Below are 19,757 nucleotides of genomic sequence, written 5' to 3' on the forward strand. Positions count from 1 at the left end.
TCATTTTATAGCCTACAGGGAAGTTTAAAAAATGGTCTCACAACAATGGAATGAAATGGCTACTTTTGGGACCAACATCATCACGGTTGATACCAAAGGATATAGTCACTCTCGCCTTAAGCCAGAGTCTGCTACAGCCTCTTAAAGGTGCTCCTGCGGGTCTCTTACTGGGGTGGCCTGATTTGTTTGGCCCATGCTTGGCCACCCCCTTGAGATGCCCCTGCATTAGAAACCATGGGAAACAGCTACCCTGGCTCTAAAAAAAGGGAGAAAAAAATTCCACTTACCAGCACCTTAAAAGCTCAGATATTAAATAAGTTTTAGTTCAATCCATGGCTTTGTGAAAACTGTAGTGCTTTACTACTATTTCTATGCTATCCCTGTTAGGTTGCCAGATAACCAGCAGAGGCTAGTCACTGCACCCGGCCATTAGTCCAGAAAATTACCTCATAAAACCACAATTTGTCATTATTATACTTATATGTTATGATGCTTATATGTTATATATAATAAGTTTTAGACTAACTGACAGTAAGGATATGTAGACCTTCAGACAGAGTCAGGCGAGCTGTTTCCAGCTAAGCTAACCACCTGCCAGCGGTAGCTTAATATTTAACATATAGACATGAGAGAACATAATCAATGTTCTCACACTAACTAACTATTGGCAACAATGCTAACTAACTATTCTGTTAAAATCAAATGATTTCGGGAAAATAGGATTTGAAATACTAAAAGCATCCATCAGCAAGATTTATATTAGGTTAATTCGAGATTTAGTCACATGCAGCAGGGAGGCCACCAGAGTGTAGTGTCTGTAAACCACATCATCACTGGTGTGCTATGGAGTGCCTACAGGGGACTGGGGTCACCCCACACCATTCCTGATAAACATCCTGTCAGTTTATAACCCTGCACATCTGCCACACACACCTTCCTCTCTCATCTGTCTGCTTTTTTTTCTCCACGGGAGAGCATCACCCACCACGCAGACCTTCTTGTGAAACATGGCTCTGTCCAGCCAAAAAAAAAAATACATCAGCCCATCAACAGACCCACCAACACTTGAGAGGAAAAGCTAGTATTTGCCATAATTACAGGGGATTTTTTTTTTATGAATCTCTTTTAACACATTGTTTCCTCGTGTTAGTAGAGTTTACTTACAAAGCAATTGCATCAGTTAAATGTTAATTTAACTTTTATTTAAGCAGCAGAGTACCGCTGAGAGAATCTCTTTTCCAAGGGAGACCAGGCCTAGAAGGACAGAAGCACAAATACAGAGATACAGTTACAGTCAGTTACAAAAAGAAACACCAAAAATCAAGCAAAGGAAATTCATTTTCTCTTTCACATTTCAAGAGAAAAAAGAGTCAGTTACATAACCCGGTCACTTTAAAAACATCGACGTATCAATGAAACTGCCACCCTCCTTTTACAAAGCATTTAGCAAGAAATTAATTCCCTTAGTTTCAAGTCAATCTGCAACATATCACATGCAGAGGGTGCAGAATACACAAATGCCCCTTTTCCTGTTACCATAAAAGGCATTTTGGGACAAAAGCAGCTCCTGAGAATGCAAAGACTATAGTCTGGCACTTTTATGCACGGTAAGGAAACATATGGGAGCAAACTAAGAATTTTTCTATATATTAAGGTGTAATAATATCCTCCATACTAGAAGAAGAACATGACTTCTACTGTGGATATTTATACAGAAACCCTATCAGCATCCTGAGAGCAGGACTCATGAACGAGAGCAGAGTTATAAACGTGTACTGCCGTAACAAAAACAATAACTCAAAGAAAACAGACTCCTACTGTCTTTTTTATTAAGTTGCGGTGACTAGGTTAGGAACTATGTCTGGTTTGGTATCTTACCCAACTTCCCACGTGGACAGACATGAGGTAGAGAGACTGGGACTGGAGCCCAGTCCCTGTGCTCTCACCACAGCACTCACTGGCATCTCTGAGAAAACAGCTATAAAACAGAAACTATCCCCAACACAGATGCTGAGATTCCTCACCACCACCATCAACCCCCCGGAAAAAAAGGCTCTATTCTGTTCTCTGCCATACCGCTGATGCATTTGCGTCTTTCCTTAATTCAGCAAGGATGGGTTTTTAGTAAGGAAAAAATGTGACGGTTTCTGTTTCGCCCCGCTCTCCCAGTAAGGCTTTACAACTGAAAGCAATCATCGGCCCTAAACACATCAAGCTGGGGAGACTTAGAAGATTTTGAAGGCTTATATAACCGACTTTAAGGGCTTTGACTTCTGGGTACATTTTCACCCACCATTGTGCGATAATGCCTGTTTATTTTTGAGCCTGTGTTTCACTTCGTTCATACAAGAGAGCGGATGAAGACAATTTATAATTTCATTAGAAGGGGCGACACAATAGAATCAATCTGGTATTTACTCAGCTTGTAGATCAGTAGGTGAAAAATGTTAGGTGTTATATTGTAACACTCACTTATATAAGGTTACGAGGTGGGAACTTTAAAGCAACCGCCTGTTTGTTTTTCTAATCTGGCTTCTGTTCGCTTCCTGCTCCCTCTGGATGGCATTTCAGGTTCCCTCTAACCTTGGCCCAGTCACAGAGGCAGCTCTCCTCGATACAAAAAGGGAAACACAGGCTCTGTGATATACTGTGACCTCTCACCTTAGAGTCAGGTCCTACCCATGATTCAGCTGGACCCCTTGTCTTGCCTAGTTTATCGCCTGAAGTGAAGGATAACATTAGGGAGCCTGTGACCGCCAATGAAGTCACTGCTGAGGTCACCGCTGAGGTCTTGTGTCCACTTGACCATAAAATCTATCAGGATTTATCATCTGAGGTTGAGTCTGCACAGACTGTTATGTAAGTCGGCTTACAGTGAGCTCACCTGCAGGGAATCATAAGGACACGTACGAACGTTGGCTTCTGGTTTTCCTTACGATAAGATCGACTTTAAAGAAAAAGAAGAAATGAATTGTGCTGACGGACAGCAGAGATGTGGATTATAGAACATGTTTGAGAAATTCCTGTGGGTGTCCTGATACTTTCCCCCCCACTACGAGAGCTCATGTCACTGTTAGAATCCTTTTAACAGAATAAGCCCACGCTGCTGTTTTGAGAGGAAAACATTTAACAGCCACAGGGAGTGAACGTTTGAAACTCAGAGGATAGATTTTAGGTGGAGCATTCACAGCCTTATATAGTGCACTTTTGGCACAATGTCTTATTTTTGCCCTCCTGCTGTTACATCCTCTGTTTTATTTACTCAATAAAATATCTAAACAGTGTCCTGGCTGTCTGTTGAAATCAAGATGAGAGAAGAGGGGGGTCGATCAAAAATACTGCCATGCTCATCTGATTTGCCTTCAATTGTTATCATGTAAGTTCACAATTATATGCATTATGAGCAACATTGTGGTTTGTGGACTTGCAGGCATGTCTCAGGACTAAGAAAATGTACTTCCACCCCACATGCATGTTTTCATTTAATCTATATATAGTGCTGATGGACAAAGCTATTATAAAGTATCAAGTCTCTATTTGGGGAACTAAACATGATTTTTAGGTAGGGTATGTGCACAACTTATACTTTAATTTACATTGGGGTTTTTCGCAACCCTGTCTCCTGAAAAGTATGTTCCCATACAACTAAAATGCATTCTCAATTATCTTTCCATAGAAACCTTATTATTATTTTTGTTTCCATGTGTTTTTGTGCCAGCGACAGGCGCGCATTGTGAAGCGGTTGCTATTTGCTGTGGTGAGTTGAAACAAAACTATGTGGTTAGGTTAAGGAAAAGGTGAATATTTGGGTTCAAATAAGCATGTGTGGGGTTTTTTTTGGTTGAAGACCCCCTGACTTCATTGTGCTTCCCACTGTAACTTTGTAGATTTTTGAATGTGTCTGCCCCACCTTTCAGGAAGCCATTGTTTTAAATACTTGCCCCCGCATACTGGAAATCAGCTTTTAGAAATATAAAAGAAAGACAATTTCCTAATGTGCTGGTTGGATATACTTGAACTCTTCATAAGTATGTAACCCCTTGTAGTCTTCAGCTATAAAAACAAACTACAGTCATTTGTCTTGGTTCAGCAGCTGGCTGCCATCGCTCCTTTGGGTCAGAGGGGTTTGAGTGCTCTTCAGTGCCTCTCTGAATGTGTCACACCACAATCCCATACTTCAACACATCACAGATGGACAGAAAGTTGTCCTGGGAGAGGGATCACAATCTGCGGCATGCAGTCTTTGCACTGCAGAAGTCTTCAAACAGGGGGGTGGATGGCAAATGAATGAGCTAATGTAAACTAAACTGCCCATTCTGGCTGCGATAGGCTCTCCCCCGGGCCCTCTGCATGTCTTTCTGTATTTCTCCCCTTCCTTTGCTTTTATCCACCCATCTTTTCTTCCCTGTCCTCCACTGCTTGCTCTTCCCTGTGTTCCAATCCTCTCGTCTTCCCCTGTCTTATCATTACTTCCTAAACTTCCCAAATGTATTTCCTTTTCTTACCCCCTCGGAGCTCAGAGAATTGAAGAGCCACTAGATCCATGTGAGCCTGTGGAATTTCCTCTATAAGATTGCCCGGCAGGTCCCGTTCTGCTCCTGAAGCATCACACAGGCACGTGTTCTTCTGTATACATCTCACAAAGATCAGGAAAGAGATAGAGGCTTAAACACGTGTAAAGACAGACAGAAAAAAGAGCGGGCAAGTTAGACAGAAATTAAGAAAGAAAGCCCTCAGCTACAGCATGCCGGGCCACGTGACTCACTTTTATTGGGACTGCTTGACCTCCACACACATACTCCCGTCCGCCTGCATACACAAAAACAAACACCGGGGCCGGATACACAAACAAATTAATATTGAAGCTGGGAAGCCATAAACGCAAGTATTCATTCATCAAAGCAAACAAATAGAAAACACAGAAACATGGCAAGCTTGGGAAATGATTAAGCATTTTTTGCCAGATTAAGCATCTATTAAATTTGAAATATGTTTTTTTTTAAATGAACTTCTTGAACAGCTGTCAACTCGAAATTATGATTATGAATACATTCTGTGTAACATCTCTAACAATGTAGCCATGTATGAGGAAAGGCAGACCTCTGTCGCAGCAGCAGCAGCACTTTTCCAAACATCTGGAACCAAGAAAACAGTCACATGGTGAACATCATGTACACAAGCTCCCTGCAACGTAAAAAGTATAAATCTGAGTAAAGCCCACCAACAGACATAGACAAGGGCATTCTGTGCGTTGACAGATTTTTATTTCACCCTCTGGTAAAACTCCAATCAATTTATCTCTGCTAAAAACTAAGATCTGTTTATTTGATCTCCAGCAAGGACATGACAACCCAAAATATTTGGAGGATAAACATTCACTGATGACGCCCTGTCAGTGTGGTTCATTTCAATTAAAACTGATGAGCTGGAAATAAAGTGGCAGTGTTAGCTCTTATTTATCGAATCATTCGCTGTCAGAGTTCCCACTGTGTGACAAAAGAGACAAACTGAAAAGTTTCCAAGCTCATCACTGCTAAAGAAAAAGTTAAAAAGTTACTAAAATTATCTATGCGGGATGAAGAATCTCAGCAGAGACAGTGTTGATCCTCTCACCATGGCGAGATCCGCTGTGATGTGCCTCCCCCAGACACATAGAATAAACACAGTTATAACTGACATTCCACTTTGAGAAAGACGAGTGACCCAGGTCAGATCAGTGTTTGCCATCACTGGTTTTCCATTCCGCATGTACTCCCTCTTGAGTTAATGTCAGTCTAAAAGTATATGGATGGCTGTGTATCCAACTGTGCGTGCCAGGCATATAAGTACGTGTGCACACGTGAACTCCATGTGTGTGTGTAGAAAATATGCTGCTTGAATCCAACGCTCTGAAAATAAACTGCAGGGTCAACAAACAAGACGGAGGGTTGTGTGTTGTTGGAGAGGAGGGGTTGTGGGGGTAAAAAATGTGCTTTCCCCTCTGTTTTCCTGTCTGCAGCAGGAACAGAACTCTCTGACTTCTCAGTGAACTATCCACTGTGTGTATCATGAGGAGGACACAACATGCACCCAGGGTTTGGTTTGGAGGAGCTCGGGCCTGGGAAGGAAGCTTGTCTTTGGGAGTCAAGGATCCGGAGGTCACTCAGGACAAGCTTGTTAAATTCAACACCAACCATCGGAGAGGGCATATGTGGAGGAATGGGCTGAACCTAAATGCAAACAAGCATTCTCCAAGAATGTGTAAACGTTTGATACTTGAAGTCATCAATCATATTAAATACAAAAATAAGGTTGTCAGCGTTAACTGCAATACAATAAATCACTGTAACAACTGCTATGATGGGTTTAATCTTCAAAAAGAGAATAATAGGACTTGGCTTAGGCACTGGGTTCTTTGGGCTAAATGCTAATGTCAGCATGCTAACAATGACATGCTGATGTTTTAAATGTAATATTGACCATATTCACCATCTAAGTGGGGTCATCCCTATGTTCCACAAAAGGGTCCGATGTTCCCCGTCACATAAGCCTCCGCCTCCGCTGATTAAAATTAGCATTTTGTTAGGGTTAGGGGGTAGTGTTAGGGTCTACATAGGCCTATATTTGTCTTGGAATTCAGCACTGATTGTGGAAAAAATAACAGACTGGGGAACATAGGACCCTTTCTGTGAAAATTGGGAAACATCTGACCCTTTTCTTAAGAAAGGGGCCGTTCCCCGGCCACATACAAAGCGGGGAACATAGGACCCAGGGAACATGGGACCTGGGGAACATAGGTACACTCCCATCTACATTTAGCATGTTAACATGCTAACATATGCTAATCAGCATTAGATACAAAATAGCCGACAGTTGATGGAAATGTCAAAGTCAGTTTTGAAGGTATTTACTCATAAACCAAAATACATGACCTGATGATGGCATTTGAGGAAAAGTCTGGGGGAGTTGTAGGACTCATTACTTAGATGTCTCTCTGCAATGTTTTGTGAAAATACAGACAACTAGATTTCAAAATATTTCACTGGATAATCAAAAATGTTTATGTGCTGGTGGCGCAATATGAAAAGTCAGAGGATCACCAATTCATCATCTGGAGCCTCCTATTATCTGGAGCACGTCTCATGGAAACCCATCCATCATTTGTCAAGATACTTCAGTCTGAAATGGTGGGCCGATCAACATTGTTATCTCAAGGGCTACAAAAGCCTGGTCATGGATTGTTTACATGCTGCCATCTAGTGTTAGTTTCCATTAGAAACACAAGAGTGAAATGCCTCAATCTGCTCTAATGCCTGCACACCAAATTATATATATGAGACATGCAATCATGTAATTTAAAGGGGAATCCTGCCAATTGTACACATAAATGTAATTTTATTCATCATGGTATGGCTTATCACAGTTTGGACTCGGAAACTACAAGTTGTAAATTCTGCATTTCAAACTTTTTGTCAAAAGAGGCTATTTTATGACTGCTTGACCCGTAATAGAAGCTATCAGGATATCTCAGCCTCTGCTGCATCTCTTGGAAATCATCCAGCTTTATTGAAGAATGTTATAATGAGCCATAATCCATTGTTTAACACTAAATCGGTATGACTATAGGAAAAAACTAATAAACATCATGCACAGTTTTCAACTTCTTTAATGATAAAAAAGTACAAGTAGTGATTAAAAAATCAACATGGGACACAGGCAATGTGTTTTGTGCTACTTTCTGTGTTTAAAAAAAACCTGCTGGGATGGGATTTGTACAACGAGCTGATCAGCAGCTAAAAATAACTCCTACAATGTACCACTAAAGTGAAACTGAAATTGAACTGAGAAGCTTGAGTAATACGACCCTTATTCCTTGATTACTACGTTACTTAATGCAGACCAACATGATGTTGAAAGACAAATCCAAAACAAGGCAGTTTTCACTTATTAGAGAATTGTGAACTGGATCTACAGGCATTCAATAAGCCTTGTGATCAAAGAGTTTTCCCAGTTGAAATCAAATAAAAACATTTTGTCTCAAAAAAGGTCCCATTTTTGGTCCCATGCTGCACAGCCGCGTGTGTTACAGTGATGTTTCCTTGGACTCTGGCACAACTGGTTTGAAGGTCAAGATCTCTGTGAAGGTGTGACCTAAAGTAAGAAACACAACACACTGATCATTCAAACATAACAGCTCATATCTTCTTGCTCATTTCCCCTTCACCCTCCACTGTTTTTGCTTCCTTGCACGACAAGCAGATTAACAGCCCCTCCTCCCCTTCATCCTTACGCTTCCACTGGTCCAGGGACTGGTCTGTGTTGTCTAGCGAGTGGTCGTACGGCTGTGCTTCCGTCTCCTCCTCTGGTTCTCTGAACTCAGTGAAGTAAGGCAGCATGAGAGCCTCTGCAGCGGTTACCCTGCTCTCTGGATCCAGCAATAACATGTGATCGAGCACAGACACAGCTGAGGAAAGAGTGGAAATAGGAAGTCAATTCACAGTTTGACTGTCAAACTGAAATTGGATCAAATGAAAAGGTCGGGCTCATCATACCTTGTGGATTAGTTGTGGAAAACACCTTCTGAAGATCTTTCTTTTCCACTTTTGGAAGGCTTTTGATGTAACCTTTGGCCTAAGAGAAGAAATAAATGCATTTAATAGAGCATAAACATTTGAGCGCATGGGTGTGTCGTTAAGTTCCTGTTCTGAACTCACGTCCTCAGATTCTAGTTTTGATATAAATTCCTGAGTTGGTGTTCCTGTGAGTTTCATGATCTCAGTCAGCTGATCTAGGTCTGAGGAATGGGAGTCAAGGGTCAAACGCGATTAAGTCCCACACACAGGATAATTCTTCCAAATATTTTAAATGATGAAGTTTTACATTGATTCTGCAAAAAAAACCACAACAACAACATCATATTTCTTTTAGCTCAATGTAACATGTCAGAGGAGAAGTGTCAGTGAGGTAAAAGGATACGGTCGCTGCCTTTAAAAAGAGGTTTTCCTTGCAGCATCTCAGCCATGATGCAGCCCACTGACCAAATGTCCACTGAGGGAGAAGCGGTAAACATCACATTTCAGTAACCATCCTAAGGAATTTACAATTACATGACATCGTGGGCCACTGAAAGCAGCAAAAGGGGCATGCATTAATCTAACAAAGCACTTGCTATACAAGGTAAGGTGTTAAGAGATCACCACCTAGTGGATAAAATGTGTTATTACCATCTGACGTAAATGAAAAAAGATGTTTTTTTTTACACCAGATCCTCCCACTTGGACACAAAACATTATAATACTAATGTCTTAACCACAGAAATAGAATGATAGTAGAACTGATATCCCTATTCAAATCAATAACAAATTTGGTGGCCATTTTTACATGCACCTTGCCATTGCAAAGAACTGTGACCGTTGCAGGGCAACTCGTTCTATCTCTATGGGTAGTGCAAAGTGCAGAGTGCCATTTTCTTTTGCACTATTAGTAAAATGACAAATTTCGAATGTCCGTTCTATTCTCAACTAACTATAGCCACAATAGACCAAACTGCATTGCAAGACACATGCAGGAACTCTTTAGAAAAAGGAACAAATTAACGAGACTCTGCCTGTTCACTGAAGAATGTCTAGGTCATTCTGGGAAATGTGGTAAATCACTGAAGCAGAAGCCCTGAGCAGAGGGCAAGTAAGAACACTTACAATAACTAATTCACGCTACATCATAACATGAGGATCCAGCATAAATGGGGAGCACTGAACATGACACATTGGTCAAAGATGATAGTGTGAGAGTGGGTTTTTCCTTTAATTAGGTCTTCATTACCCGTCTGAGTGTAGTGCATCCAGCTCAAGATGACCTCTGGGGCTCTGTACCAGCGAGTCACCACATAGCCCGTCATCTCGCTGTCTGCCTGCCGCGCCAAACCAAAGTCCAAGATCTGACGAAATGAAACACGGTCGAGTGAGCCACAGCAACATTTACATCTCACTCACAAGGTTTTAAGACTTTAGGGACCTTTTTAAAAATGTAGATGTGGCAATGACATTCTGGGCAATGCACTGATGATTTTTAAAAGGTCGAGATTGTCCATTTTAAACTCCAAGAATTAACTCCATGAATTAAATATATTTAAATAAAAGTACATGATAAGTTGGGTTTAGGTCATCAGGGTGTAAAACTGTACCTTGAGCTCACAGTCTTGGTTGATGGCAAGATTTCCTGGTTTGAGGTCCTGCAACACATTATGAGAAAGGACTATGACTGCGAGTCTGTAGCAAAGGGTTAGAACTCAAGTCATACTAGTGTAATAAAATGGGCAGGGTAAAAGTTTGTGGAGGAAACATCAACTCCCTTTAAAATCAGGTAAGATAATGTGCAAACGCAATCTTTATCTCACACATGGTGGAAATATATACACAAAAGACAACTTACCCTGTGAATTATACCAGCAGAATGAATATACTGTAATAAAAGAATATAACAGGGATTTAATCAACTGGACAAGCTCGGGTAGTAAAGTAATAAATTATCCACAATGTGCAATCAAAGCAAGGCTCTCCACCTTAAGCCCTTTGAGCATCTGATAAACTAGATACTGAATTTTCTCCTCAGACAGCCTTTGCAGCTTCATCAGCTTCCCCAGATCTGTCCCCATGAAAGGCATCACCAGATAACTTGAGGAAGAAAGGACACATGAATGGGATACTTCCCAACGCGATGCAAACTTTGAAATGATTTTTGATTGATTTGAAAAGCTTACAAGTCATGGAATCTGTCCAGAGAGAGGTCCGCAGTAAACACATCAAATAGGCCAATCACCTGCGCCAGACAGAAATAAACAATACATTATACTTTTGGTTCCTTTTTTTTTTTAAACAAAGAACTGCTGCACTCACTGCTGTAAAAAAGAAATAGTCCAGCCTGGACCCATTAACAAACGTATGTACTGATTATGCTGACTCTCACTCTCACATTTTCATGTTTCATGTGTTTGAGAAGCCTCAGCTCCCTGTAGGCCCGCTTGGCGAAGAGCTCCGACTGGAAAGGTCTGTACAGCTTCTTGATTGCCACTTTGGTTCCTGTTCTGGAGTCCACTGCTGAGCTGAGGGCGAAAATGTATCAAAGGGTGTGAGAAAACCTCACCCAAACGAATATCGACTGATCTGTTACATGGACAGTATGAGGAAATGAAAACATTGCTGTGATAAAGAGGAGCTCCCCCTGTCCTCTGATATGAATATGTAACTGAATATCTAGCTGTCTTATCTTCTGATCAGGAATGTTCATTAAGCCCAAACCTGTGCCTGCCCACACACACACACACACACACACACACACACACACACTCACACACACACACACACACTCTCTGGTTGTAGCAGGCGGCTCCATCTCCAGCTTGTATCCGACCACAATTTGCCAGGGTTGTTCATGTGTTATTAAGTTGCATTGAATGAGTGCAGGCAGTTTAGTGCCCGCCCACAGAGTTAATCATTGGTAACAAAGGGGACGCATGCTGCGAGACGCACAAAGGTGCAAGAAAAGCAGCTTTTCATTGTTGTGTCCTGGTAAACCTGGGTGAGCGCACATCTTTCGCCCTGAACCACCGATGCCTTTTTTCCATAATTCAATAACCAAAAGAGTTATGTTAAAGATAACAGGAGGACGGTGGTAAACGAAGGTATCGGTGCCAAGTGTCTCCATCATATACGGAAGTGAAGCAGCATGTGTTGAGCGGAGGCAGCGCAGATACTTTTCTTTTGTTTGGCTGTGGCACAGTGCGGCTGCCTGCACGGCACCATCTGTTCCGTCGCGTTCTTTGTTACCGTGCTCCCCGCATAAACCAGCAATAGGATGAGTGTTTGAGCTCCACTCAGTTACGCAGAATTTACTTACCACACCGTCCCGTATGCCCCGGTCCCCACCTGCTTCAGCTCCCGGTACCTCTCCGGTACTTCCCATGAGGTTTTGTTCACTTCTTGGCGGCAATAGCCCGGCCTGACTCGCTTAGACATTCTATTTATTAAAAAAATAAAAATAAAAAAAAGTAAAGGAGAGGTTCTTCTTCAGTTGTTATGTCTCTTTCGTCGCTACACACCCATTGTTCCAGATCCTACCTATGCGCTCATTGCGCAGCTCTGCATGTCAGCCGCTCAGGGCGCACCCTGAGGTCACTAAAAGCCACTCCCGAGTCCTGCGGGAGGCTTACAATTAAAGGTGAAAAGAAGACTGGAATGTGAGTAATACGAGAGCCGGGTTGACACTTTGACTTTGAAATGCGTTGATAAGTGCGCCAACACGCGCTGAGCTGGCCTTAAAACGGCAGCATTCACTGTAGGCTGTGTTCCTCAGTGCAGTGAGCACGAGAAGAATGTTTGAGTCTTGCTGGGACATGAGTGTTGCTGACGTCCTGGGTCGTAGACACAACTACGTAGTTAGAGAAAAACTAGACTCTGTCATGACCACAAAGAGAAGTTTAAAGATTAATTTAAGAGGTGGAGTTCAGTTCATGAAATAAAAATGCAGCTATGGTAGGTATGCATTTGGCACAACAATCAAGAGAAGACAATGCATAATAACTGTTCAGTTTATTAGGATATATTAAGGCTACAGTGGAGGGAGAGAGCAGCCATATATTTCATACTTCATTCATTCATTATTAAGGAAAAATAAAACTATGGGGCATAATCTCATGTCATGTCCACTTGTCATTTTATTTGTAGGGTCCGGCTTTAATGGCCTAATTTTGACAACAAAAACACATTTATTGGCAAACCAATAGAATGACCCTGGTTCAAATAAAGAAATTTATAATTAGTTAAAACTAATTCATGAATGGCAGTTTGTAAAAAACCACACCTGATAGCATCACATTTTTAGCATTATCTACAATAAACTTCCTCTGAAGAGGTTTGCATGGTCACAACCAGACAAAAAACGTTCTCTTTTTTTCTTTGCGCAACTGACTCTAGATCAACTGTGGTCTCATTCCGAAACCTGCCGAACATGTTAGGTAAAAAAAAAATAATGGTTCCATTTGTGGCTATGTGCTATGACAAGAGGCAAAAGGCGATTTCTTCTGGTGCAGTATAGGAGAACATATTGTGCGTTTATCTACTGCGGCTTACTGCATCAAGTGCAATCACTCCCCTTCACCCGAATACATGCCCAAAAACATGTCTTTCACACTTTCTCTCCCTCTCTCACACACACACACACACACATACACACACAAAATTTGGTATATGTTGAGGTGACACCCCACGGTTTGTCAGAGTCAGACAGGTCACTGTAGGACTTGTTGTCTGAATCGTCATTTATAGCAAGCCAAACACCAAGCAGGCAGGGAAGAGCTGAGGGCCCTCTTCATAAAGTAAAAAAAAAATATGTCTTTGGATGTATTCAGCTTTTGCGGTGTGTCAATTTATCTTGCATAAACTGCATTTTTCTTGCTTTGTTCCCTAAATAAATCTTGCATTCAAGGGCATCCACAAAAATTCCACCTTAAAAAAAAACCCCACTCATCTCTCAAATTCTGAATTTAACTTATAATGTGAAAGCACACTGTAACATCCTCTTTTAAGCAGGGATGCCAAGCAAAGGAAGAAAAATAACATCTTCAAAGCCATTTCCTGGTACATTTCAGACACAGTAAAAAGCTTTTCACCTGACATAGCAACAATATGTGTTCTGCCAAACTCAACTCCCTCCCTGCCTGCGTATCAGCTAGATATCCTATGGGGTGTCGTACCTTATGCTTACCTTCCTGACGCTGCCTGCCGTTGTAATAGAGAGTTTTACAGTGAGTGGAAGAGACATAAAAAGTTACAAAACATATACTAAAAGACCAATAAACTCTCTTATCATTTTAGGCAGGAAAGCGAAAGGAAGTTATGAAGATCATGTGACGCAGATTTCATTTGCCCAAGCTGGGGGCTTGCTGTCGTAGGGAACAGGATTTCTGGCTGTGGAGGTCAATGCCGCAGCCTCTTGCTGTTGCTCCCCTCCTTTGTCCCTCTCTCCGCACTCGGTGGCCCCACCTCTGCCCGCCAACGCGGGGAGCTCCAGCCCCGGCTGCGAAGAGAAAGGCTTTTCCAGAACCTTGAGAACCCGCTGGACCTGCGGCAAAGAAAGGAAGTGAGAGCAGGTGGACACCCTGAAAGTGAAACCCTTACGCCGAAGAGAGCAAAAGGAAATGGAGTGGGACTCCAGTGCATTCAAAGCTTTGTTTCATTATTTTGAAATCACTTTAAGGTGCTGTACAAACTCTTTATGGAAACATTTGAATTATTTTGCTAACTTGTGTGTACAACAGTCTAAAACAAGACTGACCTCAGAGAAGTCTCCGTTCTCAGCAGCCTCGATTGCATTCTGGGCGATGTAGTTCCTGAGCACCACGCGAGGGTTGGTGCTGTCCATCACCCTGACCCTCTCGTCCTGCACGGCCTGCACATCGCTGTTGCCTTCCAGCTCCAGAGCGAGACGCTTCCTGTGCCAGTGATAATACAAAAAACACTGAGTCAGATAGCGCAGCAAAGTCAGACTCAACACTCCATTTCCTCCTCTTTCTCCTGTGTCCACCCACTTTATCAGTCACACTTCCACCCATCACCATCCACCCAGAAATCTCTTATCCGGTCCATGCAGTTCCTTCGCCCTCTTGTTTTACATGCCCGCTGTTTTTCTTTCTGATAATTTCCTTTGCACATCTGGCCTTTCTCCCTCTATCCCCTCATTAACCCCCCCAGCCCTTAAACTTGCCTATAGCGTCTGATCCAGTGGCTCCATTCTTCCGCATGTTTGGTTTGCAGCTCTTCTTGGCTGGTCTCCATCAGGTCTTTCAGCTTGCTGAGTCTGTCTAACTGTCGTGCAATTGCCATCCTTTCTGAGATCATCTGGAACAGCTCTGGGTTGCTCTGAGCCATAGAGAGCAGCATCGCCAGCTCACTGTTAACAGAAAACACAGCAGTTATAATCTTTATTGAAATGTTGGAGAAAGCAGAGGACCAGTGCTGCCAGTGCAGGCAATCCAGGTGTGTTATTAGATACGTAAAAAAGATGATCTTTATGCTGCATTCTGTTCACTTATATGCACAAATTAGGTTAGGCGGGAAATCAGACAACATATGTGTTACTCTCATACTCTTATCTAATGTTTACCAGACATAATTAGTTGCCTTCCACACGTTATTGTACACAACAGTATTTCATCTGGCATCGTTTTAATTGCAAAGCCCTAACTGTGACAGTTTCTTTGATAATACAAATTGACTGTTGCAGAAACAAGATGGCATAAGTTTGGGAGACCTTAAAGCTGCACCTGTTCACATTTTTTATGATGCCCAAACAGACCTAAAAGGATAGTAAATACTAGACCAAGAACACAACGCTGAATGAATGCTTATGTTGCTTGTGTCAGCTGACTGTGAAATTAGGCAATCGTTTGCCCACACTTCCTCCATAATACCTTTAAATTGTGATATGTCAGTGTTGGCAATGTTGTGTTTTGCAGCCTTTTCTGCCGCCCTGAACTGAACCAAAAAATTATTTCATGTTGCTTTAAGACACCTAAAGTACATACTGTATTATTTTTCTCACACAAGAACAACCAAACAAGCCCACTAGTGGCACCCAGAGGCTGCAATGTGCATCACACCAAACAAAACAAAGATTTGGAAAGTCTGAACATATTATCATTTACATGAAGGTGGCAAACAATCCCAATTTTGTCCAAAGGATGGTGCTAAAAGACCACGGTGCCATGAGCACATAACATGTCCGAGGGCATGAAAGTGCTCAATTATATCAGGACAATCTTACCATAATTCTTTTGTTCATCATATGAAAATGTTGAATAAAAGGTGTAAACATATTATAATAAATTTTCTTGCCAACATGAATAAGTTAGCTCTTCTTTTTCGGGACATTTTGTCATGGACCAAACAAATTGTTTTATTGCTTATCCCACATCCTTAAAAACTAAACTGGATTTCATTTACCTTTCCTTTCTGTGACGGTATGAAACAGGTGAAACACAGTGTGTTTATTAAACATACAGCATGCATGTTTGGCTAGCTCACCGTGGATCCATAGTGGGTTTGTTGGCAGCCTTGAGCTCCTCTAAGGAGGCACACTGCTCCAGCAGGAGATCTGCAGCTTTCTTGACCTGCTCCTCTTCTCCCTCACTTTCCCCCTCTGTCGGACAGGAAATTTGACTCAAGCTACGGAAGGTGTTGGTGAAGTCAGCACCTGTAGGAGGGTAGGAGGGGAACACAAAAGGCTACAACAACTATGCAATACCTACTGTATGTATGAACTGCATCCTCAAACTTACTCACTAGAATAAGTCCTAGTCCCTCGTAATAGAGTCTCTGATCAGACTGTATTACTTGGTCATTCTTAATGCTCTCACACACCCATCCCACCTGTGTTGTGCATAGTCTGCAGCAGCTCAGTGATCAGGAGCTCGTCCTCTGGCTCGTCCCTCTTCAATAAGCCAAGCTTCTTCCTCATGTTCTCAAGGTAGAAGCCGTTATACAGATCCAGGTACTCGTCCATTACGGCCTCAGCCCGGTCAGGTGGCAGCTCTGGAGCAAGAGCCTCCGCCAGCTTCACCAGGTTCCACCTGCAGATGGCCGGCTGGGCCTGGTAGGAGTATCGGCCGGAGTTGTCGGAGGCGTTGCAAATGAAATCTGGATCAAACCTGAGAGGGATCAGGAAAGCTTTTTTTTTTCTATAATTATGGTGACAGAGACTTTATACCCATAACAGGTGTATTGTGGTTACTGTTTCACTATCATTTCAAACTACTCCTGTATGGTGATGTTGAATAAGTTGCTGCAACAAAATAAGAAGGTTATTTTGACCTAAATATGAAATAACCATACAGGCCCAACAGAACGACTGTCTCAGTGCGTTTATGTGCAGCTTAAAAACCTGATTATATTCGGGTTAAGCGCATACCTCGGTTTCTTAAACATCATGTAAACACCGTAAAATCAGGGTTATTATACCCCGGTTAACAGACATAGAGAACTCCTTCAGTACCCCCGATTATTTGCGCATGCAAACAGCATTATTATCGGAATTCTTGTCTGCGCATACTCCCTACTCCGCGGCAGTGGCTTTTGACCCGGAAATAGAATAAACCAGGAAGCAATGGCGCCAAAAAAAGCCCATGAAAAAAACCTAAAATAATAGAGCGTTACCTTTAAACCAAGGGAGTACTTGGAAACGGCAAGTAACATTACTACTAAGAAGACCCGTTTCAGTCGTAATTTTGTCCAACAGTCATCCATTCGTGATTTTGACAAAGGTTAACCAGAAAAAAAGCTTTATTCAGTCCAGCTGTATGTTGGCGGAGTGCCACCCACTGTACCGGATGTATACGAGGGGAACTCCAGTAATCCGATCATTCCCTAAACCGGGGTAAGGCCATTTTCGGGTTACTGATGTGCATGTAAACGCACTGACTTAGACCAAATTGACAATAAACACTTTGCAAATGTCTGACCTGTCCATAAAGCCATATGGACCATAGTCCAGCGTGAGTCCCAGGATGCTCATGTTGTCTGTGTTCAGGACTCCATGGCAGAATCCAACACACTGCCACTGAGCCACGAGTCGAGCCGTGCGCTGCATCACCTACAAACAGGGAGAGGGAGAGGACAGGGATCTGACATTAGAGGGTTGTACTGTAATTCCAAAAAATCTCTGTTCAGAGTAAAATGCCCTTTTAACATCTTAATCTCATTTTGAGCAGAGGTCACAGGGACACCACACATGCAGTCACTGAACCATCCACAGCAGCTTAACAGGATAAGAGGATCCTAATGTTCTTGGCTCCAAACTGTAACGGTAACCATTGATTCAAGTAAACAGTCATTGGACAAGATATTAGTCTCACGTGCCATTTCACTGGCTGAAATGTCTTTGTTGCCAGGTGGGAAATAGTGTCACTCATGTGCCCTGACCTCTCTGAAGAAAGCCACGTTCCTCTCCACCCTATCTGGGTGATTCTGCTGGATCTCAGGGTAAAACATCTCAATGACATAATCCATCATCTGATCCCGGATCTCATCGCGTCCATAGCTGGGACCCTGACGGCCAGTTTGCTCGTCAGCCCTCTTGAAGATCTCAAAGGATCCAAACCTGCTTAGAGAGCGCACCATTTAGACAAACAACTCTTGTGTATGCATCTCGAGAAGAAGCCCAGACATTCAAGATATATGAAAGAGAGACAGTGTGCACTCACCGGAGGAAGGTGGGAGCAATACGGACAACCACAGAACATCTCTCCTGGCGAGGGTTCCCGCTGTAGTGCACGTCTCGCACGACCCTGCTGTCAGAGGTCACTACCGAGCCTGCTCTGGTAGTGGGAACACCCAGGAAGAACATCACCTCGCTGCACAGGAACTCTCTTATACTGGAGCGCAGGACCTTACGGCCATCAGCTTGTCTAAGGAGTTGAGAATAGATACAGATCATCACAAACAGTCACATTTGGACTACAAGCATCTGACACTCTTTAACCACACCTGCGTTTAGGTGATCAGATTTCAATAAGTGGTGTATTTCGTAAACAAAACTGACACAAAAACAACCAATCGTACCTGGAATAAGGAGTCAGTCCTGCTCCTTTCACCTGGATCTCCCATCGGCCGCTCGGGTTTTCTCGCAGCAATTCGGGATCTTGGCCGGGCGGCACCTTCACCTCCCCCAAATAGCAGGCCGCCCCGTCACCCAGCTGCCCGGCGAACTGGCCGAACTGGTGGCCGCAGTAGCAGTGAGCAGCGGGCTCGGATCCAGGCATGACTTTGGACCCGCTGAGATACTCTGGCCCGAGCGGATCGTTCACCACCTCCTCTCCGTCGAGCCCCAGCAGCGCCAGGGCTTCACGGGAAACAGCCACGAACCGAGGCTTGGTCAGCGGTTGCGGCTTCACACGGGAGAAACAAGCTCCTTTCACCTGCCGCACCCCCGGCTCCTCGGACGAGTCCAGGGGAAGTTTCTTGAGGGCGACGTTGTCGAAGTCGAGCCGCTCCAGCGGGGAACGACTCACCGCCAGACCCATGTCGGCCATTCCGACCGTACCGAGCAGTCTAAGCGCGGACACACCGGGGATAAAGATGCGTGACGGTCCCAGCCGAGGTCCTAGATAAGCCATCCAAACAAGGCCATCCGTCTGTTTATATCCGCTGTCGCTGTTACGGTGTGCTCACTTGTCATGCTTTCATAATCCTGCAAACCCAAGCGGATGTTTGCGAGACTGACTGTGTTACATCAATAATTGTCCGGAAACACGCAGTGAAGACGGGACTATTTAAAACGAAACTAAAATCATTAAATCAAACTAAGTTAACGAGGTTGAGATAATAAAGTTATAATCATTATTTGATTAAATCGTCCAAAATATACAGCTACATACATTCTTTTCATAAAACAAAATGGACACTGATATAGACCTTTTTCATGGAATTCCTTTTCTAGGCGACATCCTGTGCCCTTGTTTACTTCCTGTCAGCTGATGTCATTCAAAGACACTGCAACAGGAAATACACTAGGACACATTTAGAATGTTTACGTTTAAGTCTTTGAAAAGGTCTATACGTAATCTAATCATCACCAAGTGCATTAAAGTATTTTGATTTAAATTTATTTCAAACATGTAAAAAAACAGAAAAGGTCATACAGAAAATAATATTACACATTTCTTTTTCTTTTTGACCAGTCCGAAAAGGAGTGGGAATAAGTATAAACTAATTTAATCCCTCCCCTAG

At 42.8% G+C, this 19,757-nt stretch overlaps 2 protein-coding genes across 3 annotated transcripts; both read right to left on the reverse strand.

The window, feature by feature from the left end:
- Positions 1 to 7,627: 7,627 nt before the first annotated feature.
- Positions 7,628 to 12,267, reverse strand: mapk12a (mitogen-activated protein kinase 12a). Its single transcript, XM_083917467.1, has 12 exons — positions 11,875 to 12,267; positions 10,951 to 11,080; positions 10,739 to 10,797; positions 10,541 to 10,652; positions 10,411 to 10,440; positions 10,163 to 10,210; positions 9,802 to 9,916; positions 8,956 to 9,027; positions 8,694 to 8,773; positions 8,532 to 8,610; positions 8,270 to 8,443; positions 7,628 to 8,130 (listed from the first exon to the last, which is right to left on the reverse strand). Exons 1-12 carry the CDS (start codon positions 11,991 to 11,993, stop codon positions 8,063 to 8,065), a joined length of 1,086 nt encoding a protein of 361 aa, XP_083773593.1. The 5' UTR covers positions 11,994 to 12,267; the 3' UTR covers positions 7,628 to 8,062.
- A 282-nt stretch (positions 12,268 to 12,549) lies between these two features.
- Positions 12,550 to 19,220, reverse strand: selenoo1 (selenoprotein O1). Of its 2 annotated transcripts, none has more exons than XM_083917458.1 (9): positions 18,591 to 19,220; positions 18,233 to 18,436; positions 17,952 to 18,129; positions 17,492 to 17,622; positions 16,404 to 16,681; positions 16,059 to 16,227; positions 14,740 to 14,925; positions 14,311 to 14,467; positions 12,550 to 14,097 (listed from the first exon to the last, which is right to left on the reverse strand). In XM_083917458.1, the coding sequence occupies exons 1-9, from the start codon at positions 19,142 to 19,144 to the stop codon at positions 13,879 to 13,881; spliced, it is 2,076 nt and encodes a 691-aa protein (XP_083773584.1). In that variant the 5' UTR covers positions 19,145 to 19,220; the 3' UTR covers positions 12,550 to 13,878. The 2 variants fall into 2 exon arrangements, with proteins under 2 accessions (XP_083773584.1, XP_083773585.1); XM_083917459.1 differs by having other exon boundaries at positions 14,311 to 14,463; positions 14,736 to 14,925.
- Between the last annotated feature and the right edge of the window lie 537 nt (positions 19,221 to 19,757).

The sequence above is a fragment of the Echiichthys vipera genome (assembly GCF_963691815.1).
Source record: "Echiichthys vipera genome assembly, chromosome: 7".
NCBI lineage: Eukaryota > Metazoa > Chordata > Actinopteri > Perciformes > Trachinidae > Echiichthys > Echiichthys vipera.